At 36.1% G+C, this 27,832-nt stretch overlaps 1 protein-coding gene across 3 annotated transcripts in view; it reads left to right on the top strand.

The window, feature by feature from the left end:
• The window catches only part of VTI1A (vesicle transport through interaction with t-SNAREs 1A), a 276,166-nt gene that overhangs the window by 47,170 nt on the left and 201,164 nt on the right, over positions 1-27,832 (top strand). For 2 of the 3 annotated variants that reach the window (XM_010564733.1, XM_010564735.1), the window contains exons 4-6: positions 10,160-10,237; positions 16,628-16,648; positions 21,490-21,574. In XM_010564733.1, the coding sequence (XP_010563035.1) occupies positions 10,160-10,237; positions 16,628-16,648; positions 21,490-21,574 (184 nt within the window). The remainder of the gene's footprint in view (positions 1-10,159; positions 10,238-16,627; positions 16,649-21,489; positions 21,575-27,832) is intronic. The other variant, XM_010564734.1, reaches the window with a different exon arrangement.

Raw genomic sequence — 27,832 nt, 5'->3', positions numbered from 1 at the left:
ATGGCAGTCTTTATGCAGTCTTACATAAAGTGAGGTTTTCCTTAAGGTTCACACTACATTGTCTTGACAGTGAAAATCCAGGCAGCTATAAACAAGATCAATAGAAATGTGTAAGCATTGTTGGTGACAACATAGGAACAGGGACAAAACAGAAATACTTGGTGAATTTTTTGAGTTTGGACATCAATATTTACTGGGAAATGAGCTACTGCCAGTATCAGTGTTTCTCATTATTCTTTTTGTTGTATGTTGGTCCACTTAGAGGCAGAATTTCTGACTATGCTACAGGTAAGGGAAGAATAACAAGTTAGCTGAAGCCTGTCTGTCAGAAAGACACTTTAAATGGCAAATATTTTGTAAATACCAATATTTTGTATAAATATACTGCCTTTCTGTTACACTGTGTTACAAGGCTTAAGACTTACATTCTGAAGAAATAAACCAAGTAGGGGAGGGGTTGGCGTTGCTATTTTTGATACAGATATGTGCATAATAATAATAATTTTTCATCCAATTTATGCACTTTAAGAAATTAATATTGTTTGTAAGTATTTTCACTGAATGCGGGGGACTGAGGAACTCAAAAGCAGAGGCAGTATAAAAAGGAAGAGGACTTTAGTTAGATAAATTATAGGTAGTGGATTAGTTACTGACTTTTATCTCAGGTAGTGTAAAGCAAGAACTGCTAATCATCAGCTTGTGATAAAACTAGAAAATGCCATGTCTGAACATCGGGCTAGTATTTTATCATATTAGCTATTGATTTAACACAGCATGAAACAACTGGTTCTGTCCCAGTAGTGCCTGGTGGGGAGCAGCAAAGGTACAGATTTACTCCTCCTTCAATCTGCTGCAAACTTCAAAGCCCAATTGTGACCACTTAACTACTAAAATTACTAAACTCAGATAATTTTTCTCTTTTTCAGACAAGGCAATGTGTCTGTGTGCAAGTACACATGATCTAGAAGGAAGGAAAAGAATCCCAGCTAATCATGTTAGGGCAAAAATAATAAATTCAGTAAGCACAGACAGCAAGATCCAAAAATCAGTTGGGCTGGGCTGTGTTATACACAAAGTATTTTTCATTTTCCTTTTTATTAATCAACAGTTTGAGCTAATGTGCTTATGGTCCAAAATAATTGTATTGAAATACACAGAATGAGCACCATGTGGGTATATTTGTGTGCAAACCACGTTAATTATGCTGTTTTTCTATTTAATTATTCTTTGCATCAAGCATTATTTTATTTTGTATTTAATGGTGAAGTCAGAAATTATCCTCTAGTACTCTCATTGAATAGGATTTTTCATATTTATTATGATTAATATTTTTAAGGCTTAACTGAAATATTCTGTATGTTATTTTCAGAAATTAAAAAACATGTATTGGTATATGGGTGGAAAGATGCCTCTGAGAGAGAGTGTATACGCTCAGTGAAAAAATGACAGTGCCTAAAAATAGCTTTTCATGCACTAAAAAGTATTTTTGGAAAGGCCTGCTTAAGTTTCTTTGGTATAAAATAGATCCTATCAGAGTGGCACAAACGTAGGTGGGACAATTCAGCTGCCTTGGAAACATCTCATTCATCTGCCTTGCCCTCATTCTAAGTGTCCAAAATGAGATCTGGCTTTATGGCTTCCTTTTGTTTTTTACTCTTGGAGTTCACAGTGGGCAAAATGTATAATTTATTAATAGACTGAGCTCTGTAGCAAAATTGTACTTTTAACTGAAAAGCCTAACAGCCTAAAAGATACCATCTTTTCCTAGGCTTTACCTACTGTTAGAAATTCAAGGAGTGGGAGAACTAAAAAAGATGGTGATAGCATTCAAGAATGGCAACTGTTTCAGCCCAATTATAGATTTTCATTACAGTTGCTGATCTCTGTAGTGTCTGGCTGGAGAGTGCAGATACAGGCTGATAAAGACAATTAAGTAACAAATGGAGGAAGGAAGTAACACGTGGATGCTTCTTTCTGGGAAAGGAAGGAGCTGGTGGAAAGTACCAGCAGATGTCTTGTTACTGTTAGCAACGGGAACCTAGGCTCCAGATGGAGATACTGGCTGAAACAAAGATATTTTAATGAACATTTCATGTTTTGGTTTATCTGAGGTGTTTACCATCCTTTACCATGAGCTAATCAGTGTCAGCTAATTAATTAAAAAATCTTAAGCTTCCTTAAGATTTTTTTTCCTCCCTGCTTCACTGTCTTTGGGAGCACTCTCTTTAAAAGTTGGCCCTCATAGTATAAACTTCTCCCCTTCGAGGAAAATGGCTCCATATTTTCATGTTCTCAGTTCATCTGTCTGTTGGTCCAACACACTGGAGTTTATCTTCTGTCTCCAAGATTTAGCAAACATTTATGTTAATTATGAACCTACTACACAGCATAAAATCTTTGGATGACAAGACAGTCTAAAGTACATGATCCTGATGTGTAGTTGCTCCTTGTCGTCTAAATTGCTCTTTGTCCTCTAAATAACTTTTGTTGGATAAATAATGCAATGAAGTTGCATGGTAATAGGCATTATTAAAAAAAAAAAAAGAAAGAAAGAAAAAAAGGAATTAAAAAAAGCTTTTAGTTAAAAAAAAAAAAAAAAGAGGAACCATTATAATATATGAGTTAGGTCGTTACAAGAAGATGAGTTGAGATGACCAATGAAGATTTCATAACAGAAACATAAGCTTTGTGTTTTACTGGCAAAAGGCAGTAGGAGTTCTCTATTCAACTGTTTTCCTTAACAATTTTCCCTAAAAGGTAATTTTGCAGAGACACTTGTAGCTCTTGCATGTATGCTTATTATGTGCATATGCCAGTTCAAAGTGCAAAGATCTGCTGTAGTTAAACCATATTCAAAATAAGCTTATTTTTGTGGCCTAGTTTTGCTGATCTTTAAATTGAAGTTATTTGTGGCTAGCAGAGACTTCTGTAGAAGAAAGCAGCCTATATGACATCAGTGACTGACTTCCAATGCCTGACGTGGCTTTTTAAAATCTGTTTCAGGAGTGAGAGTTTTCTAGGATTTGATATAGAGACTGAATTGTCTTAAGTGATCATACTGACATCCTTAAATATTTTTGCAGATTAGCCTGAACATGAATTGAGGATCAATTTATCTGTCAAAAATACTGGCTTAATTTTGGCTTTCCTGTTCTTTGCATCCAAATTTTTGTTGATGCCACAGTCTAGACATGTCCCTTTTGTCTCTGAGCCCAAGTATGAACCTATGCTATAAACAACAGAATTTATCCCACTACACCCAAATAAATAGGCCAGTTGTGGATTACTTTGAACCTGTATCAGGTGTGGTCTTACAGCTGAGGTATCTCCATTTTCAAATTGTCGTCTGAGTTGGGGAGAGAGGGTGTCCCACCCTCCAACCTTGCTCTTGCCTTTTCTTCCAGCATTGCTGATTGAAATGACTGTGGTAAGTAAGGGTCTGCAAGTTGCAAAACCTTTGTCAACAAATTAGGCAAATATATGCCAATGTTTGCTATACATATCAAGGCAAAGGGCACTAACACCAGCCAACTTTTAATTTAGCAAGCTAGATTATCAAACTGGTCTTTGAACACGCACAGGGTGATTACAAGGAAGCACTAGCCTTTTCTGAAAGGTGAATCTGAGAAGGAATGAACTCAAGTGATCTTGCACAATTTAGAGGAATTTCCATTAACTGAATAGGCAAGTTGGTTAGCTTAGACAGCTAAGTAGATGTGTAAAGATAGGTTTTGTAATGAAATATGATAGTTTAATAATGGTCATTTGAAGGAATCAATAGAAGGGAGTTGTATGAAATACTGAAATTACAGTGCTGAAAAGCACATTACAGGAACAGACTACCAGACATAGGTAACACTGGATAGCAGCATAGCTGCAAGTCGGCACTGCAGAAGGCAGACGTCACTACGTTGGCCTACAGAGAGGTTACAGTTAAATCTGCAGGAATACTCAGTCACTGTTCATGTGTCAGCTGATGCCTGGCATATTTTTTGAGATTATGGCACATGAGTAAAAAGGCAAACAAACTGTTGTGCAGAACAGCCCAGAAGTGATAGTACCTTGGAGGAAGTGAATTCTGATGAAAGAATAAAGTAGTGTATATGTAGGCACCAAGATTTGGTAATAGGGTGTGGTGATTCCAACAAGCAAAAAGATGAGCAGTTACAATTAAAAAAAAAAAAAAAATTGATATAAACACCAGGCTAAGGGCAATTATTCATTGTTATGTTTGGAGAGTCCTATCCAAGCCCAAGCAATAGTTATCTGAAGTTTTCCATGCTTGGATTTATAACTCTTGTACTTCATTATATTACTCTTCCATCGATGTGGTCTTGTTAAATTGGAAGCAATGGCAGTCAATTTTTGAGCATTCTCTAAAAAATAGAAGGGGGGAGAAGTCAGTTAGTTCCAGACCTTTGAATTTTGAAAAATCTTTCCTTTGGTAGGTTATTAAGTTTAAAAGGCAGAGCTCAGGTAAGTATAAACTGTTTTTCTAAATACAAGTGTCTTTTTCACAATAGAAATAGTCCCTGTTGCTCTTTAAATTCACAGAAACGATGACTTAACAATTCTCTCATAGGTCACCTGTTTTCTTCCCTACCTACAGCATGTGCAATGTAGCAGGTTGTTTAAGCATCAGCCATGTTGGTGACATGCATGGTCTGCTGGTCATGAGTTTGAGACAGAAGTAGTTTTGTGGGCAGAAGCTTCATTTTTCACGACCAACATAATACAACATGTTGTATCCTCATGGGGGTTTGCTTGACCTTCCTCCCTGCCCTTAACCCATAAAGAAACTAAAAGTATGTTTGATGATGATTATTGAAAAGAAGATTTATAGACCTGTGACTTCTACTTAAAATGGGTGATAGTATCTCTGCATTAATTTCACATTAGCACTTGAAGTTTGATTTCTCTCTGCTGTTGTAGGAAGCTGATGACATTTGGCAGAGTGGCAGAATACAGGTTTTAAGTTGTGCATTCCTCTTCCAGCATTGCCTGCAATCTTTTTTGTGGGCATGCAGGAAGGGCAGGCAAGACCAGGAGTGGCTTAGGCATTGACTTTTGCCAGCCAACACGTACTATTGAATTGGTTCTTTCATTCAGAAGTTTCATAAGATTTATAGAATAATTTTTATTTCCTTTTGGACAGAAGAAAAGTATTGGCTTTGGTTTTTTTATTTTCATAAGGAAATGCTTGAGAGTCCAGCACTGCATCAGGTTGTATATTAACACTATGTAATTGTTTTCCTGCTTCTTACACATAATCGATAAAAACTAAGCTACTTAGGAACAGGAAAAACCCTTTGGAATTGCAGTCTGAAGTGTCTAGTCTATTGTTCCTGGATCACCTTTACAGAGAAATTTTGAAAGTTTTGAAGAAGTTTTGAAAACTGAAGTTTGAACACAATTTCTTCAGCAATTTCAATTATTTTATTTCCTGAAGAAGTGTTCTTGTGTTTCTATTTAAATATAAGCTTTAGGAATGTTAAGTAGGTTCACTTATTTTTCTTCTAAATTTGTTAAACTACCTTTTCCATTTCTGCTCAGCAAAAAAATACTTCAGTACTTATTCTGGAAGGCAGAGATGAAAGTGTACATTCTGCAGTATTTAGCAGTCCATTTGAGGATCAGGTCACTTTTTTCACCTTGCTTTTAGCAAGAGCATTGGCAAAACTGACTACTCTCAAAGAACACAAAATAAAATCTAACTTATTCCTACAAATTATTTCTGGTTATGCTAACCTTGAATATTTATTTACATCTAGAGCAGGGCCAAACTCTGAAACGAGTGCCTGAAGATTTTGTAAAGCCATTTATATATACTAGGAAATTCTGATGAATTTTGTATGAAACCAGATGTTTGTGGATAAATAAGCCTTTTTGTTTGTTTACGCATATTTCACCAAAAAATCCGTTTAATCTGTTCTTAAAACATTGAGCCTCAAAAATGGAGAGGTTGGGACAAAAGGATTTGCTTGGCCTTTTGTCTGAAATGCACCTAGGTTTGCTTGTCTCTTCAGGGGGCTGCTTAGCATTTAGGAGGGGGAAAGCTATTCTTTAGTTCAGGTATGAAAATGTGCAATACTTTATATCAATTATTTGGCTGATTGCTGAAAGTGTGTTGGAGTGAGTGGGCATTGGCTAGTTCTGGCCTTCACTAATGGGAACATTTCAGAATGTGGATGGTAATTAAAGTATAGAATGCAGAAAATTAGGCCAAAATTGAATAGAAATGAATAAGTATGTGTTCTGTTGTGCAGATGTTGGAAACAGATTATTTTGGATACCTCTTTCTATCTACATCTTATTTGGTTACCATGTAAAAATCGGTCATACACCATGTAGATTGTTTCTCTTCCCATTGCCTTTTCTGTTTTTATGTTGTGATGTATCTGTATAGGTAGTAATTTAGCAAAATATCCTGTCTGCCAGGTGTGGGAACTAGCTGATTGTATTGTAATACCAGATCATTACTTAATTCATATGCAACCTAGCCTAGCACATGGAAAGCATTATAAATCTATTTACAGTGTGGCTGGTCTGATGATAACATTGTATTAAATTCCCAGGTGAGGCAATTTAAGCAATTGCTTTGCCATGTGTAGGCCATGGAAATTAACTTCTCATATGCTTTAGTAATAGACGAACTTCATTGGTATGCTCAGATTAGTAGTATAGCAGAATTCTTACAGTCTGGTTACATGTACCCTACTTCACATGTAGAATCATACAGGGGGGTGGTACTGCAGATCACAGATCTTAATTAGTTTAAGCTGAGTTAATTCATTTCAATTCTAATTTAGCTGGGCTTGCCCATGAACACATTCAGTTCTATTGGGAAATGTTAAGGCTTGGGTCAAGTAGACAGATTGTTTAAAGCCAAATTGCCAGACAGAACTGAGCAAGTGTATCTGTTTGAACAGGGCTTTAAGGAAATCACCCAATCAGTATGCAAAAATCCTGTTCATAAACCAAGAGAGATCTGCCTGGAATCAGAAATTCTTCCTTGTCAGAAGGTCTGGGTACTGTAGTACATTTAAAACAGCCCCTGAAACTTTCTCTGTCTTGAAGTTCTTGTAGAAAGTAGCTTAACCCTTTTGTGTCTTTTTGTGTTCGTGTGCATGCTACATTTGAATGCAAACACATACACCGAGTTAAAAACACTTGTGTGCTTAGACTTTTTATCTATTTATATACAAGGAAATATAAAATACAAGGAAAACTTCTATATATGACAGACCTTTAGAGACCAAAAACTGCACACAGAACCTCTTAAACCTATACTGAGCTTCCCAGAAATACCTTGGATTACAAACTCTGTAAAGGTTCTGTCTTTTCTAGAAACATACATATAAAGTACCAGTAGACAGTGGTAACTGACAACTAAGACTAAAAATGTTGACAATTTCTTGATTTGCCTGGTTAGCTTATGTATAGAAGTCATTAACTATTTATAAAATGCATTATGAATTGGGTTCCTTCAAACTGTAGCAGAGTGTGTGACATTTCCAGCTCAAACTATCATTCTTACATTTGGCTAAAGTACGTATTTATAAACAGCTGATAGTTATGAACTTAAAAAAAAAAAAAAATCTAAAAATTATTTAATTATTGAGTTCGGATGAACCGAACTGAATTTCGTAGCCACATTTTAAAGTGTTAGCCAATATTACTTTAATAAAAATAAGAATAGTAATTCGAGATATTGATATTTTGGACAAATCCTGAAAGAACAAACGAACACTTTAGTTCAAAGGCCTTTCCTTTTATATTATTGATTCATTTGGTAGTGAAACTGTGATCAAAAGTAGTATCAAATTATTTATTGATTATGGCAAAGAGTTATACCTAATTGTAGTCAAAGGGTTATTTCTTTTAATATAATTGCTGATTTTCAGATCATGACAGATTATTGCAATAAAAGAACAGTGATACAAATATTTTTATTAAGTTCAGTGGTGATGATATAAAGTATTATAAAGGGCCTCTAAAAATTGTATTGCTATTAACATTTATTTCTTTCCCATGAAGAATATTCTTTTTCCTTTCTTCTGTGCAGGCTCTTATGAATGAGAATATCAGCCAGTTAAATCTTTCAAATAAATGATGTGTAACCAAGGACCGTCTCAGTCTCTACATATAATTAGGCAACTTGTTCACTGGAGAACAAGCTCATGAAGCATCATGCTCCTCACTTCAGTCTAATAATGATAAATACATTCAACACTAACAGATTCAATGGGGTTGAGTCATTTTGTGAAATTGGGAAAGACTGTACAGTTGAACTACTAGATCTCAAATGGGAAGATTGAATCTTAATCAGAAAAGCAGATTAGATATTTATTGGTATATATTTGTAATTTTCTTCCTTGTTTGATGTGTATCAAATAAAAATAGGAAAATAATATAATTGAGCAATCTATGCCAATTTGTTGGCTTTTTGGTGAAAAAAGAGAAAAACAAAACCTATCTCCATATGATATTCTTGCATACTGTGGAGTGTTTTAGTCCCCCATAGTGATGAAATGAATAATTTAAACAGGCAGCTCTGATACCACAGCCTGTTTAAAGGTTCTCATATCCTTTAATGCTGTAGACTACTTTAGCTTGGTTAGTATGAAACTGTGACAGCTGAGATCTCCAAAAGATTTGGCACAATTCAGCTCTTGTAGTAGGTCCATGGTATGCTTTGACCTTGCTACGTACATCTGTAGCTTTAGTATATAATCTAGGTCTGAACACTAGCAACTGAATCACAAATTGGTGAGCATTGTAACGATGATGATGGTAATAAAGGCTGAACTACACAGGATATAAAAGCTAAAATGTGTTGCTCTGAGATGACCAATACAAGGCTTACTCCACTGCTAGGTTCCTAGCGTAAGGGGTGACCCACTTCCAAACTTCTTTGTCACAAAGGTAATTAATTTCCCGTGCTCAGTATAATTTCTAGTGGGTTGTGTCCTGTGCCCCAGCCCCAAGCACATTTTTTGGCATGATTGTTCAATAAGGGAAGGTTTGAGGAGGGATTTGTTTTTGCTGAGTTCCTACTGGTAGTGACTACCATGGCAGAGTGTGAGGGAAGCTCCCATCAATAAAGGAAGGTCCTACAGCTCAATTCTTGCTACTCTTGTGTTTCTTCCTCTGATGAAGTGTAAAACTGATCGTAACCGCACTCAAATATAAAAAGATTTTAGACAATACGTTAAAAATCTTTTCTCTCTTTTCATGGTGAGTGTAGGAATATTAACTAAGGGCCTGTTATTTGGCCAACAGAGAAATTGAAAGCTGGGCTGATGTTCTTTATGGACTTCCCTGTTGTTCCATTGAACGCTGTGCTACTTTGGTAATCTTCAGCCATTTGCTTTCTGTTGCTCGGCGCTTGATCTAGTTTAGAATCAATATGATGATCAGTTCATGAGCAAATCTGCTGCTCATAAGCTGTGAATAATGACTGTCTGTCATAACAATCTAATGAATGACTGTCTCAGTTTGTGGTGTTTCCATGAACTGCTGTAAACCAATGTATCCTTGTACTGTTGTTGTTTTCTTTCCTTTCTTTTGCCCCTTGATTTCTGGTCCTTTCCCAGTAGGCCTTCACAGCCTTACCAGCATAGAAAGCACTTGTTAATTTTCTACATCTTTAAGTTCAACCAGTTTTGTCAAATGTGTGTTGTTAGGTTTTGGGTGGTTTTTTTTTTTATATGGGAAAAGCTCAATCTTCCTTTCCTCTTTAGTGGCATCACTGCAGTGTTATGCCGAGTTCTGCATCCAGCTAGCGAGCGTTCTTCAGATAAATGCATTTGGTTCCGACACAGGTGTTTCTTCAGTGCTTCTGGTATTAGTGTATATTGCCTCTCCCGGTTACCTGATTATCAGAACTGGGATCACACGTTATGTATCTTGAGCTTCACTGAAGCTGCTTTCATTGCCGAAGCGTTGAGGATGTGACTGTCTTAGAAATGCTAAGGTTTTGCCATGCAGATTTGTCAAAATACAGCAGCTGAAGAACTTTTTAATAACTTTTACTTGCAGATATTTTTTTTTATCAAATAGGTATCCATTAGGGGGCTCTCGAGGTTTAAGATGATCAGCCTTGATACCAATGACTTCGGAGCTTTACTCCTAACCCTTTTTTCTTTTTGTTTTACAGAAAAGGTCACGAATCGCCTACAGTGATGAGGTGCGGAATGAGCTCCTGGGGGATGACGGGAATTCCTCAGAGAACCAGGTAGGATGCTAATCAAGAAGCCCTAGTGGGTGGCTGGAGGGTGAAGGAGGTCACTGGCACACTGGGCTTCTCAAGCTGCTCCTTAACAGCATTAGCAACAACTCATGTGGAAGTGATACTGTTTAATGCAAAGCTGGGGTCTTAATCAACTTCAAAATGTTTCTTGGAGATCTTACATTTAACCCTTTAACTTGTGATCACTGTCTGCTATCTTAAAAAAAATCTTTTCTTCTCTTTTCTTTATTATTTAGTACTTAAGAAATAACTTGAAACGCGCTGTTTGCCGACAAAGCCAAGGTCCTCACCTCAAACACATGTAAAAGGAATAAAAAAAGTACATAATGCAGCTTTGATAATAATGCAGTATAATTAAATCAACACTGGCGGGCAAAACAAATGAAAGTGCGCTCTCAGAATTAGGCAGTACCCCACTCAGTTTCCTTGTGTGATTCCTTCCCTAAACAGATTTTTCTCTCCTTGTACCAAAAACGCAAGTTGTACTAATAAGAGCATGCTTTCAGAATGCATGTCGTACTAGAATGCAGAGTGCTATCCATCTCTTTTAACGAAGGAAATCTTGATAATCCTGAGGCTTTTTTAATATCTTGTACCCGTATTGTTGTTCTGGACACTACAGTGAGGATTCTGCTAGACTACTGAAAATTATAAAGGCAACATTATATTCAGAAGGAGGCTTTGACCCACCTGTTAATATTTCTTTTGGTGCTGAAACTTGTTTGACAAGCTCCATCTGAAATCAGAATGTTTATTTTCTTTTTGAAAATCATGTCAGCTGTAATCAAAGTTGTGCATTTTGAGTTAGAAGTTAGTTGAAAGTTTTCTTAAATATCAGATTTTCTCTTCTGACTATATAGCATTTAAATTATTTTGGTAGTGAGAGTGAAAATTGTTTAAATGTTCACTTGATAAATGCAATATTAAATAAGGAAACAGATCAGAACCATGTTCTGAAATTTTTAGTATCCTCTACCCTCAATATAAGCTCAGTTCCACTAAGGATAGGAAAAAAGAAAGACTTGGAGACTTATCCCAGGACAATGCGTTTTAAAACACAGACCCCCTTAAGTCTTAACCTTATATAGTATTTTAAATGTGCTGTGTAAGTTTTAAACTCTGTAATAGATTTTAACACATACATTAATGCAATTATACACAGGATACAATTTATCTGTAGACATAAGACTGTAGTGTATAGCATGTCTAATATCTTTGTGAAGAGTTAAATTTAAAAGATATTAATCTTCATATTTATATATTATAGCAAGGGGAGATTCCAAAATTTGAATAAAATAAAGAGAGTTTATTATCCCTAAATAATGAATTTATGGCAAAGATGATTTTAGGGAAAAGAGTTTCACAGTCTGCATGTCATGATCATATACTCAGTCCCGTGAAAGTGTTAAGATTCTCATTTTATTTCTTTTAAGGTGCTGCTATTTTTACATTTCAAGAAAAAAATGTGTGAATTCAGACATAAAAGGGCAATTGTGATAAGAAGCTTTACTTATAACAGAATATCTTATGTGTAGGGATGAGATAAAATATTTTATTTTCACTTTTTAAGGAATGGTTAAATAACTGGTTCACATGTGCACTTTTTGCAAGTTACGATCTTTTTTCTAAACCTGATGGAAGAAACTTGGTCTCATCTCAAGGAACCAAATGATACCTTCAACCATTTGTCAACATAAGTTTGTTCTTCCAAATGACCACTTCTTAAATGGAAGAAAATTTTGGCTGGTAAAGGGGTTTTATGTAGTCTTTTAGGTAATCAAAATCCTTTTCTATAACCCAACTTGAAATTATTACCCCTATACCTTTGAAAGTTCTGAATTTCTTTCTTTTCTTCCTTGAAAAATGTTATGAAATATCACCATAAAGGAGTCACCTAACTTCTTTTAAATATGTGAATGCCAGTATTTTTAAGAAATATTATTAATTGTGTTGTTCCAATAATCAATCTCACAATCTCTTTTTCTTATGAAATATCATTATTTATATTTGTGCTTATATGCATGTAGTTAAAAAAATGACTTGCATGTAGTGGAAAAACTTCAGTCTGATATTGAACTTATTAGAATGTACAGCTATCCAAATCAAGTGTAAGGTTTGGGTGCTTATCTTATATTGAACATATTATATCGATATATTTAACTCAGTAACCCCAGGTCTAATACACTTTCACTCCTATACATTATTATATCAATAGAAAACTTGGACTAGATGATGAAAGGATGCTGAGGTATAACTTACAGCCATACAAAATATTTGAAGATGTTTCAAATTCTTGTTTTCAGTTTGTCTGATGGAAATAAATATAGGTAGATGGAGGGACCCTCACCCTAATATTGTAGGACTTTTACTTCTTAATCAGTTTGGATTAGGTTAAATAAGTTAAACTAAAAAATGGTGGGTTGTTTTCCCCAATTCAATCACCAAACTGTGAAAGGGGAGAGGAGAGTAGGGATTCTTCTTCTGACAGAGGTGGTGTTAAAAAAGTTGCCGGCTCAGAATTGCTCCTACACCAATCCACAAATATGGGTAAAATCTACCAATAGAAATGCTGAATATCTGGTTAAACTGGGGTGTTACCCAAGGGAAACAAGAGATAGGAGCTTGCACGGTTTAGGTATGGTCTTTGTCATCGTGATAAACATTTGCATAATGTTTTTGGTAGAGTGAGAAGACAAAAGGAACTTAATGTATACTGGCTAGTATGACCATATTAGGTATTCAGAAATAAATGGGGCGCTATTGGAAAAATAAACAATTTGGATCTTTTCTTTATTCAACTTCTGGCTTTTTTTAGTTGAGTTTCAAAGGTACAATTACAGCAAACCACAGCCGAGTTATAAGCTGTAATGAATAAGATCATAGTTTTGAGTTTCCAGTTATTCTCCCAGGAAGAAAGACTGAAGTACAAAGAATAGATTGAAGAATTAGCAAATGATGATTTATTTTTCGTCTTCTTCGTTTTTCCAAAATGTTTCCCATAAGTAGCAGTCATCATGTGTAGATGGCAACAACTTAGAATGCAGTTGCCTTATAATGATTAAACCAAGATTTAACTAATTTTACCAGATAGAGCATATAGAAACTTCTTGTGAGAAGTTGTAAGAATGATACAATTCTGCTATTCAGAGTTCCTTTTGAAATAAATGCATCTTTGCTTAATGATCTAGGTAGTGATACAGTGCTCTTAATGCACTTAGAGTTTAATGAAGTCGTTGCTTAGTATACATTAATTTCTTCTGAATTTGAATCATGTGAATGTAGTCAGATGAGGCACAAACAGAGGCTGAGAATCAGGAGATGTCCCTTCTTGCATCAAAAAAACCCCACCTCACAACCCCAAACCCAATAACCTACTGTGTGCATTGGGTTGTTATTTATTTTCCAGGAGTGGTCTTAAACAGGCTCTGTTGCTTTCAAGTCTTATTTGTCATTCTGGCCGCCAACATTTATCAAATCCCTTGAAAGTTTTGAGTTTTTCAGTGCAATGATACACTACTTAAAGTTGTGGCTTCACTTTAATAATCATAGAACTGTTTTATGTGGCAATTTGTATATTTTTTAGAAAGTACATATTGGGTTAAATCAGAAATCCTTCTTGACCAAAATAATGTCAGGTTCAGTATTATGAACTTTCTTGAAATATAAGTGTTCCTTTCTCTTTCACAACTATGTTCATTAATAAGTTTGAATAAATTCGCATTAGGTTAAACTGCATGTCTGTATAGGCATACATTGTATATGTGATTTGTGGTGAACAAATATTTTGTGGCTACTTAATTTCTGACTACAAAGTTGTGATAATATTAGATTTGGGCTTGCTGTGCATAAAGTGTGTCAAACTTCAGCTACAGACCAGGGGGTGAAGTTGGTCAATTTAATTCCCCAAGATCTAAAGAAGGTCGGTATCATTTCATATAGCCCTGGCAGAGCAGATCATTACCAGACACAAATCTGTTCGTTACATGCCGAGGGTTTATAGCAAAATAAATAGACTGTCATCATAAGTTCAGAAAATTGTGTGTTCGACCCACGATAATGTGTAAAGGGCGTTTAATAGAGTTCAGCATTTATTCGTTATCTATATGCGGACAGAGACGGCGGTAGCGTTATCAGCTTTTTAAAAAAAATTCGGTAGTTTTCTATGTCATGTGACGTGCCTCACAGACACACACACGCGCGCGCGCGCACAGCCCCCCCCATCTCGCTCCCTCGCTCTCTGCGGCGCAGTTTTGATTTTAGTCACAGCAGAAGGCTTAGCCACAAGAGATTCCACTGGTTCAAACCAGCGTAAACCAGATTTTTTTTTTTTTAGCCTACAAAGGAGCAGATTACCTCTTGTATCGAATTCTGTATTGCAAAAAAAAAAAAAAAAAAAAAAATCTTTGTTTCAAAAATATGCTGATTATCATAACCTAAAATGGTGGCTGCACACGGCTTAATGCTGTTTACAGTTGAGCGGTGAGCATAATAAAAATAATGTTTCAAAATAGAAAAGTAAAGGTAACACATTTTCATCAAGAGCATTGTTAAATGGGGGAAAAATACATCTTTTGTTAATTTGAATGAATATCTTTCAGCCAATGTTAAAAAAAAAAAGCCCTCTCCCATTACTTAGCTTAGCTGCAAATCCCATGCAGAGCTTAAATTCAGCCATGCAGCACAAACAAGATAGAACATTTTTGTTTGGGACCTATTGAAAAAACAAATGTGCAGCATTTTAAAACTCTCATTGATTATAGCAGGGTGGCATGCCCAAACGGGCTCTGTTGCGGGAGAGTAGGTTTAAACTTTGGCCCTTTAAGTATCATAGTCAACTGAAGAATGGTGGCCTCAGAAAGAAAAGATAGCTATGTGATCAACTCCCAGATCGTCTCTTTCTAAAGAGCCTTAATGTTTGCCTTTTTGGGGAAAAAAGGGGGGGAAGATCTGGAGAAAGAGACCAATTTATGATAGGCCAAGCACTTGAATTTAAGCGTCGGTTTGGCGGACAATGCAGTTTTCTTTATACCAAATTCTAGCAAAGTTCCTTCAGCTACGTACTGAAGAGCCATTTCAGTTTAAGTCCGTGTGGTAGTAGCCCTCCTAATTACATCTCGTTAGAGCCTCGTTGTCCATTTTGGTAACGGGGTGAGGTGTACGTTCAGTTTTAGACTAGCCATATGAAACAATAGAGAATAATGGAGGTTCTTTTATTTCCTTCATGCTGGCGAGACTTTATTAGTAGTAAACATTCTCAGCTTACATACATGTTGAAAATTAGTGTTATGAAACTGTAGGTGAAGTATCAGCATAAACTGAGATAATGATGTAGCTGTTGTAATTTCGAATTCAACTGGAATCGGTGAGAGAACTGTAATTTTTTATAAAGAGCCACTCTTATGCAGACATTTGTTGTGAGTAATTATACGTTTTGTTCCAGTACAAATAATTTATCTGTCTCTCTAAGGGGAGAGCATATTACAACATAGTTTGGTAATCAGACTGGGGTTTTATTTAGTTTTATAGTAAACCTGCCAGAGCAATATTATTAATAGTGTTCAGTTGTGTTGATTTACAAGCATAAATTGATAAATATAAATGTATATACTATGTAAGTATACACATACACACTATGTGTGTATATATACACACACTGTGTAGTGGTCTAGGTTTGAGAACCCGGAATGTGTCTTTTCTGAGGGAAATATGTTTCATGTTGTTCCCTATTCCTTTGTCTATTTTTAAATATGCTATGCAATAAATCATAATTCTGAGCCATTTAACTAAGCTGCTTCATTTTTTTTTTAACTGGAAAAAACCCTCTATATGAGTTTCAATAATAAAATTAGATAATATAGTTACAGTAGAACTCAGGTATATAAAAATGAAATACTGGTTACATGCTATAAAGATGCAGTCACCTATTAATAAGTTAGATCTGCTAGTAAAATAAGAAATCAGTTGTCACAACTAAAATATACAGAAAACATTCTGAAAACTTGTATATACAAAACCACTTCAGCTGTACAATCTTCGAAGAGAGGAATAGTAAACTTGTTTTTTTCTTTATAATATAGACTTCTATGAAGTCATTCCCCTTTATTTCATGATGGTGTCTTAGATGTGGTTTAAAAGAGAATTTCACACTATTCTCTTTGTTTAATGTGACAGTGTGAGAAAGTGATCTTTATTCGTTCAAAAAACTCTGCATGTAGTCTATGTTTAGGTTCTTTTAATGTGTTTGTCTGTGATTTTTAAATGCTAAACATGTAAACAGATAAATTGTCAATGTTAATTCTGTATCCTGTCACACAACTGATCTTTCTTTCCTGCCATTTCTTTCCTTTTTATCTTTTTTGTGCGTTCATGTTGCAGTTGATAAAATTACGTGAAGAGGTGAGTACTTTCTTGCTTTTTGTTGTCTAGCTTTCCCTTTAAAGCTGAGTTTCTAAATCTGAAGTAGATCTTTTTGTTCATTGTTGCAGGGAAATCTACACAAAGCAAAAATATTGATTACATTCCTTTAAAATATTCACTGTTGTGCCTCTTTTTCCCTAATAATTGTATACTTACATAGGAATCTCTAGATCAAACCTTAGAAATTAACATTCTTTGATAGTGGAAATTTTTTTAAAGGCACTAGAAAAAGAAGGGAAAACCCCCCCACCCTATTATTTGATCTCTGCTAGAATACCATGATCAAATCAGGTACAGTAATAATCATGTTTGCATCACAAAATCTTTGATAGGGTAAATACATTTATACAGTGGTATTGAAAGTGAAAGCATTGCTTTGGTAAAAACCTGTGCTGAAACACTGTAAAAATTACACAATATTTCACAGTGTTTTGAGTTTGGTGTGAGGCATTCAAGTAGCTTATGTACAATATCAGATATTGTATACCCACTGAAAATACAGTACAGGTAGACCTACGCACACATATCAATATTTATTATTTATTTGTGAGTGCTGTAGATCTGTAGGTGTAACACTAGAGATCAGTATTCCAGAACACCTTTCTTCCAGTTATAAAATGACTCATAAATATTTAGAGAGAGAAGCCTGTTTTAATGGTCAGTTCCTCAAATGTTTCAGTATATTTTCTGAAATTAATGTCTTCTGTTACTTACTGCTGTAGCAAAGCTGGTATCTGCACTGCCTTTTTTTATTATTTCCCAATAGCTGCCAAAAAGAAGGTCTCAGTAAAGTCAAGATTACTTACAGGTCAGATTTCTGAAGGGTTTTGTACAGAGAGTTTGAAACAGTGAAGTATTTGAATACATATATATAGAAGCACGAGTATTTTAACATCACATATTTGTCTGGTATCTTCTTTTTTAAACATGTGTGCCCAGACATATCGGTAATGAATACTGAGCTCTGCAGGAAAGGATTTGTAAGTTTTAGAAATGGTGATGACAAAGAATTGTAAAGTAACCAGCTTAAGGACAATTACAGAGAATTCTTAAAAACAGTAAGATATTTGTGATAAAAAGATTCTTTCACTAGTTCCCTGAATGCTTTATTTCTCTGTCTTCATGTGGAACTGATATTAGTATGTTAAAGCTACAGAATAAAACAGTTAACAAAAAAAATTAAACAAAATAAACATGGAACCACATGAAAGCCCTCCCACCACTGCTGAGCTCCCCTCCCCAGTAGTCCCAGTATTTAAACAGATGACAATATTATTGCGAGGGTTTATATAGCCTGATTTCTGAGATTTTTCAGAAGAACAAGGTTCGTTTGCTCATCCCTTTAACAACAACTGCACGTCTGCTCCTGTGCTTTTGTAAAAGAATGTAGTAGGATCATTTTTGCTTGCAAACATAGATGATAGTTTTATAAACATAAAGATTCCTAATTTGTAAATTTACTCTGAAGATTTAATCAGCTATAAAGAACAGAGCTGTTGCTTAACTGCTCCTCTTTTTGAAATAGCTGTGAAGGCAAACAAGAAAATTCAGGATGTTATTGCAAAGGGCTGCAACTTGGGAGCTCGGTCATACCTTTTGGAGCTTATAAATCCTCCTTGTTAGCCACCTAAAAAATGTTGACATTGCTTCTGGTAGTTTTATTTTTTGCTTTTCCTTGCTAGCCTCATAAGTTACTTTTTCCTCTCTGCATATTGTGAGAGCAGCAGCAAATAGAACTAAATAAAGGAATTCATTATTTTGTCTAGATCAAAATTGTACAGGTAGAGAGAGAAATGATTTAAAAAACAATTGTTAGCATTCTGTTCTCTGCACTTAGGTACCCACTATGTGTTGGATAGGTTGTGATTGCAATGATGTTTTTATACCCAATGCAAAATGCACATTAAAGTTTAAATGAGGGCTAGTACAGTGACTCAGGCATAATTCTTAACTCGTCACATAGTGAAACATCAAGGCATCCCCAATTATAGTTCTCCTAAGGAGGTATGAACTGATCTTAAAAGAAATTGTGGTTTGCCATACTGTTTGTTAATAAAACCTGTGCTTCCTCTCATTACAGGGCTCTATTCTAGCACACTTGCCGTACACAGGCTTCCACGGAGGCTGTGTCGCTCTGTCTTTTGAGCTCCTGAGATCTCAGTTTGAATCCAGCCCACATGGAATGACTAAATCTCTAGTGATAGCATGCCACTTTGCAAAACTTCCTTATATAACTCCAGATAGAAGCTGTTTCTGAAGCTGCAAGGCGCACTGAATCACCTCGCTACCCACCTCACAGAGCGCAGGGGATACTGTGGGAGAAGGAGTTTGGGGAGGGCTGGGAAGCAGTTGAAAGCACCAGCTGCTACTGTAGGGCATTGATTTCATGACCGAAGGACGGGGTGCCTCCAAACCCAAACAATGTAAATAACACCACCCTTTATAATAAAAACTAGGTTTCATTGTAGAATGGCTTGGGTGGAAAGGTTCTGAAATCAAGTAAGAAGCAGCTCTGAGTTAGTGTTAGCACCGAGTTCATGGGGCTTTAGTATTCTAACTGCTCGCAGTAACACTGAACTGAACTGTCGGCTTGTAATTTACTTTTTAGATTAAGTGTGGCTTATATAGTATATAAAATATACAGTTAAATGCTACTTGTTGGGTAGCTCTTCCACATTGTAATGCAAAATCTGATTATTTCCTCCCCTCTCCCTTAACATAGCAGGATAGTCTTTTCATTTCCAGTATACCACTACGGCACTATACATCTGATCTGTAATTATAATGTTCTACATCTTGTGCTCACTCCCAGCCTATGTTTGGTTTTATGGGTTTTTTTTAAAGTGTTTCCTCTCTTAACTTTTAGGATTCTTACCTTCTAAACTCCTTCTTTATATCCCCCCCCACACACACCCCCTTTCTCTTCTTCTTCTCTTCCTTGAGAGACATCTGTGTAATAGTGTTACGTTTCTGATGTGTTTTACAAAGTTTGAGATATTTAACACTAGTTGTTCTTTAATATCATTGGGAGGGGCAGTATTTGGAGAAAGGCACTGCCTTTTTCTTTCTTTTTTTTTTTCTTCTAATGGCAATGGAGAGGAACCAGCAGATGTTATGAAAAGGTGCCTTTTAAAAAAAATTAAGCAAAATTAACACTAATTATCTAGATTGACCGTGAGTACTAAGAACATGCACCACTCTAGTTGTTGTCATGATTTCAATTACAGCATTGTAACTTATGGTTTTAAATTTTATTAAGTGCTTGTGCTTATTTTTTTTTTTCTTGGTGGCCTGCCCCCCATGAATGCAAAAGGCTTTTGCAATTTACTCTTAACCTATCCAGTGTGTATTAGACAACTCTATTAATTATTATAGACTGTTATTGCAGCTTTCCTGACCTTCACATTGGGTCCTATCTGTGCTGATCTAAATGCATTGTTTTAATGATTTCCAAAAAAAGAAAAAGAGAGGAAAAAAAAAAGAAAAAAATTCAAGGCAAGCTTTGATGTGGCTTTAGCTGCCTCGATCGTCTGGCCGCATCTCAGAGATGTGTCACCTATGCCGGGAGGGAATAGGGAAATCACGTTTTGAATGGTAATGATAACATACTAATCACTTCCTTTCTTTGAAGATAGAAGCGAGATATTCTGTCAGCATCCCTGGCTGCTAGAGCTTGGAGGCACTGGTCTAGGTGTATTAGCTTAAGTGTGCATGTCAATACAGCTTGCATCTCCCAAGATCCATAGGGGCTCATTAGAGCAAGGTAGATCGTTTTGGTAGACAGCCACTCAGATAATATGTATGGCACCTCCTTTTTTTATTATTATTAGAAAGCATTTCTTCAATTTTAAAATGACATCTGTCAACAAGGCAAAGTTGTAGGAAATATTTTTTGACAAATATCCAAAATGTTGGTTTTGGATAAAGGGGTGCTCAGAAAGCTGTATGTGATTACTTTACTGGGGGGGGAGGGAAGCTATATTTTTTGATGGCTTGATTAGTCTAGGATCAAATTTCCAAACGAAATGAGCCTACATGTTGAAATGTTGGCCTTTTGGATGGAGAATAAACTAATGAAAATAATATTTTCACTTTTTCACTGTTGCAGACTCCCCAAGTGAAAATGTATTGGAAGACACATTTTTACTAGAGTTTATTGTTATCTCATAAATGGGCAAATGACTTCTGGGAAAAATATCTTACAGCTACGTGTGTGTATATTATTTATATATTCATATATATATTTAGGCATAAGAGATGTAAATCAAGAAACCAGTGTTTTGTTTCTGCATCTTTTTACATCAAACAGTCTGAAGAATATTCATGCTGTTCAGTATTCTGTATGAATAGCTCGTTGTTTTTATCACCTCACTTGAGTAGTACACATAAAGGAAATATATCCTCTGCTGAAAATTAAGTTCATGTTAAAAACTACCACTTGCATTTGAAGTGATGGTTTCATCAGACTCTAGTTGAATAGAAATCATGGGTGCTCGCATATATGTGTCACAAGGAAGTCTATTTTGGAAATGCTCTTCAGACAGGTTTCCTGTATAATAGTCACATTCAGTTTTGTGAGTTCATGTAATAAGAGTGAAGCACATATTCCATGTTTCAAAACAAAAATGATTGGTACACATAATTATGATTCATCATAGAACCTGCCCCTTCCAGTGGTCCTTGTAACAGGCTCTTCCATAAAATATATGTGGATATTTTTATGTTTTGGAATATGAAAGCACAATTAAAAAGGGGGGGAGAACATTGTAGACTGCTGCCTGATTATATTTTTTTTCTCTCTCTCCCCTTTTCTTTTTCAGAGGGCACATCTGCTCGATAACACAGAGAGGCTGGAAAGGTCATCTCGGAGACTAGAGGCTGGATACCAAATAGCAGTGGAAACCGGTAAGAATTCTGAGAGTGAGCAAATTGTCTTGCTTATGCACAGCAGTCTTCACAACACATGACATTTCAGGGAAACTTCAAAGGCAAAACAGAGACAGCAGCCCGAGATGTGGTTTACATATTGGGGAGACAATTGGGAGCTTATTTGCGCTTATCTTTTTTCAAGTTAAAAGGCATGACATCTACTGAAAACAGTTCCTGAGGTTTAAAAGTATACATCTGAAAAGAGATGGAATACTTTGTCTAAATTCTACATTTGTCTTAATATGCAGTTACATGTTGTCAGTTTACCCACCCGCAATGATTGCTAGCACACACTGCAGACTCCAGTTGTTTTTGTCTTTTACTTTTATTCATATATGTAAAAAATATCATTTTAATAAATTTATAAGTTATTAACTACAGGTGATGTATAACAAGGTTATCAGCTCAATTTTCTTGCAATCAGTTCAGTGACTGATTATGCAGCTGTTTCTGTGCAATGAAAGAAATAAACAAACCATACCCCGAAATACACAGATGGAATAAAATTAAGGGAGAAGGCTAAATTGAGGCTCAATTGTTGAATGTGTTGTTTTATTGACTACAACTTTTCAGCTGGTATTTTCAAAATGTTTTTAGTAAGTTTTAGCTATTTATAGTGGATTTTTTTAAAACCAGCAATAGTTAAGCCTCCGAAGTCTAATCCCCTTAAATAAAGCTTGCACAAAGTTACAAAAAGTTTCAGAAAATGTATGTTCGAGCAGCGAAGTAATTTTCTGGCAGAGAGTCCCAATTAATTGATATATTCCAATATCTTTTTAGAATTCAAGCTTTATTTAAGAGGTAAATTAAGTTGAACCCTTGTAGAGTTAAATACGGCTATGTTAAATGAATGGTATTACTAAAGTGCCTGCATTTTAATTTTTCTGGGCTTAGTGCTATGCACAGTAATGAAATGGATGTATGGAACATACAGTGTAGATTTTGGAGGGGACAAGGAGAATTAATTCTCTTATGCCAGAGGATGACACATTAGTAGAGATGGACATCTGATAGCAATTAAGTTTGCTTCCCTGCAGGTTTTCAGGTCTGTTCTATCAATGGTCATAACTTTTTTTTCCTTAGAAGAACTATTTTAAACTGGTCAAAAATGGTTCCTGATCTGCTTTAGTTGAGCCTGGATCTTTCACAAAGAAACGGTATATAAAAATTCAGACTGATCCTTTTGGGGAACAGATATCTTGTATCATTTTTTGCTCCATGTGGAATTTGTTTTATAGAGATGATGATCATGTTAACTTCCATTGCATATCTCCATGGTGATCTCTGAGAAATATGGTTGGAGTGCAAATATATATTTATATGGAAAGGGTGTCTTTTGGTGTCAAAACCAGGTGAAACTGCATTGAATTCCATAGAGTCACACTAATTCACCCCATCTTTGTGTCCATCTTTACTTTTCATCTTGAGCAGTGATACATATATATACATATATATATATAGTTCTTGTTCCCTAAACTCTGTGAAGACTAGTAGTGTAGCGATATTATATGATGTTTTAATATTAAATAATTTGGAGATTATGAATTTGGAAATATTAACTTCATTGTAGTGTAGATTTTTGCAGAAGATCTTTATGGAAATCGATTAATTATAGTTAGTTCCTGGCATAGATTATGATGATTCTAGGTACGAGTGAATTTAGATTAATTCAGTGCAATGAAAGAACTTACTTTTGGAGTTATTGTATGATCATTTTGTGTTGAGGTCTCATAATAAAATAAAATATTCCATTTTGGAGTTTCAATTCGTCATTGAGTTGACTCCTCAGACCCTGTCTTACCTTGATTATTACTTTTGCTGCATAAAGATCTTCTCTACACACCATTGGTGAGGCCACATCTGGAGTGCTGTTTCCAGGTCTGGGCTCCATGGTACAAGAAAGACATTGACTTACTGGAGTGAGTCTAGCAAAGGGCCATGAAGAGAATTAAGGGACTGGAGCATCTTTCCTGTGAGGAGAGGTTGAGAATGCTGACACTGTTCAACCTGGAGAAGAGAAGGCTAAGGGGGAGTTTATCAATATGTATAAATAAATAGCTGATGGGATGGGATGAAGAAGAGGGAGCCAGACTTTTCTCAATAATGCCCAGTGACAGGACAAGAGGCAATGGGCACAAATTAAAACCTGTGACATTCCATCACAACACAATAAAAGAATATTTTACTGTGGGAACGGTCAAACACTGAAATAGGTATCCCAAAGCGATTGTGGAGTCTGTGTCTGTGAAGATTTTCCAGGTGGGCATGGTACTGGCTCTAGGTGATCCTGCTTGAGCAGGGCATTGGACTAGACAATCTCAAGAGGTCCCTTCCCACCTCAGCCATTCTGTGATTCTGTGAGGAGGAGGAGGAGGTGGAGGTGACAACTCTAAAGTATCTGTGGTGTCTTTTCACAATTATGGATATGTATGTTGCTTATTGTAACGATGCTGGATGATTTTCACCTCTGAAATAAGTCACATTTGGGTCTTTCTTATTACCTTAATCAGCAAAAATACATATACTATTTTAACCTGCCCCTGTGATCATCTAAGGATTAATCTGACATCACATAACTAATTTAATGCAATTTCACATTACCATTCCTGAAACTTCCCATGATAAATTGGAAGCTTTTTTCCTGTTTGCATCTCTAAATTGATAAGGCCTTTCATCTTATGTACAGTTGTTCATACAAGCTGAGATCTGTTGGAAGGTCTGACTTCCTTCTTTGAGCAGTGCCATTGATTCATGGGTTTCAGTGGTGTCTGAACAGGATTCCACTTATGTCACCATGTCTAAGACACAATCCAACACTGACTGTCAGACTTTCATAGTTGGCTATGATTTGTTGATACTGAGGATGCTTAAATCTATGCAGAAACCTCCTGAAGGACTAAGCAAAGCCTTTAGTATCTGGTGACCAGTTCTGTAGTACTCAAGGCCTACTGTAAAGAGAAGAATGTTATTCTAAGTATTTGTAGGGGTATGTTGCAAATGTAAGAGGCATTTGAGTAGATGATTTGATAGACCAGTAAGTTCATCAAAGCATTTGCATTTCAATTGCCTGAGTTGTATGGCACAAACACACATGAGGGAACTCTCTCAGGACATACAGGTAAACCACCAGCTCTTTGAATCTTGAAGGTCTCCATTGTTTGTGCCAGGCAGGGGAAGTTTTAATAATGGCTGGTAACACTGCAAAGTGCACTCATCTGCTTTTTTTAAATCAAAATATTGTTTTAAAAAATATTTCTTGTGGTTATTTTTCTGGTTTTATGTTATCATCTGCTTTGCTGGTAGGGAACAGACAAGGAAGTTTACGGCCGTGTTAGTAGGCATTTCCAACACTACTCATTATTTACGACACTAGAGCTCAGTATTCTTAATTTCAGATCATTTAGTCTGACCATATACCCTCAGAATATGAGAAGGATTTTAAAAATGCATGAAAATTGCTGGTTTCAGTTGAAAGGAGACTCTGTTGAATTAATCCTGATTAATCACAAAATTATTTCTGTTTTGGAGGGGGAGGTTTCCTAATTCCATTCCCCATGCTTGGATTTCCACAGCACCAAACTGAATTCTAGAACTTCCTTATTTCGCCTGCAGAATATAGTGTAGTAAGGTATCCCCTTCTTTGTCGAGTCTTAGATATCTTTGCTCAGACAGGAGTATTTTGAATGAGGAATAGTTCAAAATGCTTCATTTATCTTCAGAGATAAAATTGACATGCAAATGTAAAACAATGTAAAACACCATCAAGCAGAAGAAGGAAAAACCTTGTAGAGGACCATTGTAATCTGCAGTTGAATTGCTTTCGGTAAGTTCTTCTCAACTGCCAGATACTTTCTAAGGAAAAAAAATTCCTGGTGCTTACATAATATAGACTTCACCTTGTTTCATGACAATGTAAGAGAGAGATTCAACCATTGAATGCTGTCCAGGCTTTCATGGCAAAACTACATTGCAGGTATTTATTTTTTTTCCTTCATGAACCTTGGATTTTTCTATAGCTTTCAGTACATGTAATTTGAGAACAAGTGTTGAGCTTGCTTCTATGAGTGATCATTATTTAGATATTATGCTGTGGCTCTGAATCTCTCTGAAATATCTGTGCTCCTAGAAGAGTTTGTAGTTTGTGGGTAATAAGTGTATTCTTTGCACTGAATCTTAAATTTTGTTTCCACTTCTGTTTTTATATCCCTTTTGTAATATATAAACATGGTGTTTTAAAGAAAAGAAATCAAAAGAAGAAAAACTCTTCTGTTCCATTTACAGAAAATCCTTCTGAATCTTGACTTTAGGTTGCTTAAAATGTTTTTTCCAATCCTCCTTACTCTTTGGGAATCCCAGGAATATGTAATTCTGAAACAGCTAAAGGAGAAATATCTCTGAGCAAGAGACACTACAGCTTATATCCCACCCTTGTGTGACATGAATAATTCTGGGTACTAAGGGATCCAAGCAAATTTCAGTGGCTTTCACCTGTTGTAATGAACTACAGTCAAACCTCCCTTTCTGGACTGAGCCATAAATATGTAATGTAATGTAGTGGTAGCCTAGCTGACAGGCAGATGGTCAGACCTGCCTCAAAGTATCGGCAGCCTTCTAGGTGGAAAGCAAATGAGAATCTCATTAGACAGGGGTGTTTACTTCTTTAGGAAATAATACTAGGCATTGTCTTATCTGGATGCAGAATTGAGTGAAAGTACAGCGAATGGATCAGTAAAAGTGTGCTAAGAAATGTTTATAGAGGGCTCCTGAAGGCAGGAGTCTTCAAGTTCAGTGACTTCAGCATGAATAGGGAACTATTTTAAAACAACTCCAGTAGGTATCTTGCCAGATATGAGTAATGCGATTTGAGGTACCAGCCCATTGTCCACAGCAGCATGCCGCAGGTTTGGATTCCTGACTCCTTTACTGATGGAACAACCTGAGCCCCAAGCACCTGCCCTGAAGGACCTTCTCCCTCCATATTTCCTGGGGTGGTTGTGCTGTTCAGGTGTCACAAATGAGATGCATGCCAGAGCTGACATAAAATATGTGAAACCATGAAGATTTAAGTAAGAATATCCATTAACCTGATTCCATCCCATTACAGTTGCAAGAGCCAGAGGTTGGCTTTTCAGGTAGACAATATAGTAAGCATTGCTATGACCAAACTAAAAAGTGTTTGCTCAGCTTAGAAAAAATTTAAATGGCTTTAACATCCAACATTAATTTAACAAAATAACAAACCCTAATGTCCAGACACGTAGGGCTACGTTAGACTAGTGGAAAGGGTGTTGCTTCTGTGTTGTAATCTTGTATATTTAGTAATTTGCTTGCATTAGTTAATATCACTTGGACTTTCACACCCCTGGTCTGTCTTCAGGTGCATCCAGATTCCAATTACATCTGAGCTCCAAATAACTGAGAGTATGGAAATAGAAACCAAGTTTTGAAAATCAGAATCTTGCTTCTAGTGCCCCTTGCTTTAAATAAAAAAAAAGTCTATTCCTGTCCCAGATATTTACACTTAATATCCACCTGTTTCATCTCTAATGAATTATTCATACATGTATATGTGAATACTGTATGTAAAACCTTTCATTAGAGAAAGAGGGCTTCTGAGTTCTGGAGCATATACCAATATCTCCTCCTCAGGTGTTTCTTTGATATGCCAGAACATCTTTCTACTGAAATCTTAATCCAAAGTTTCTACAGTGAAATGAGTTTTTATGCAGTTTCCAGTCACCATCAGAGAGAGCTTTTTCATGATCCCTGTTTCTTCTGCTAGCAACTGTATTTCATGTTTCATATATAATTTTTTTCTTTGCTGGCTGATTTCTATTAAAATCTGTTTATTGTTTCAGAAATTCATTTTGAAGTGGCATATTGCATTCCTACATCTCTAAGCCCTCTGCCCTTCTTCATAGTCCGGGCTTTAAAGCGGGGAGGAGGAAGAAATAGGGAGAGATTTTTGTTTCTGAGGATGTCAGGCCTCAGGAGTATCCCAGCTGCACGGTCATGGGGGGGAGACATGTTCAGGTAGTGCTGCTGCCGCCTTGTAACAAACAGTCAGAAGGCGCACTGAGAGGGCACGGAGAGACCAAACTACTCGGTTTCCATTTCTTAGTGTTTTACAGTGCCATTGTTGATACCGGCAAAGTGCTTTTTACACCTTCAGTTTGAATATTGCTTGCTGGTTTGTCGCTTGTCCAGTCACCGAGCTGCCCCCTCCGGCCTCCT

This window comes from Haliaeetus leucocephalus, unplaced genomic scaffold, assembly GCF_000737465.1.
Source record: "Haliaeetus leucocephalus isolate CR32 unplaced genomic scaffold, Haliaeetus_leucocephalus-4.0 Scaffold184, whole genome shotgun sequence".
Taxonomy (NCBI): Eukaryota; Metazoa; Chordata; class Aves; order Accipitriformes; family Accipitridae; genus Haliaeetus; species Haliaeetus leucocephalus.
Note: the sequence above shows the minus strand (reverse complement) of the source record. Positions and strands in the feature narration are given on the sequence as shown.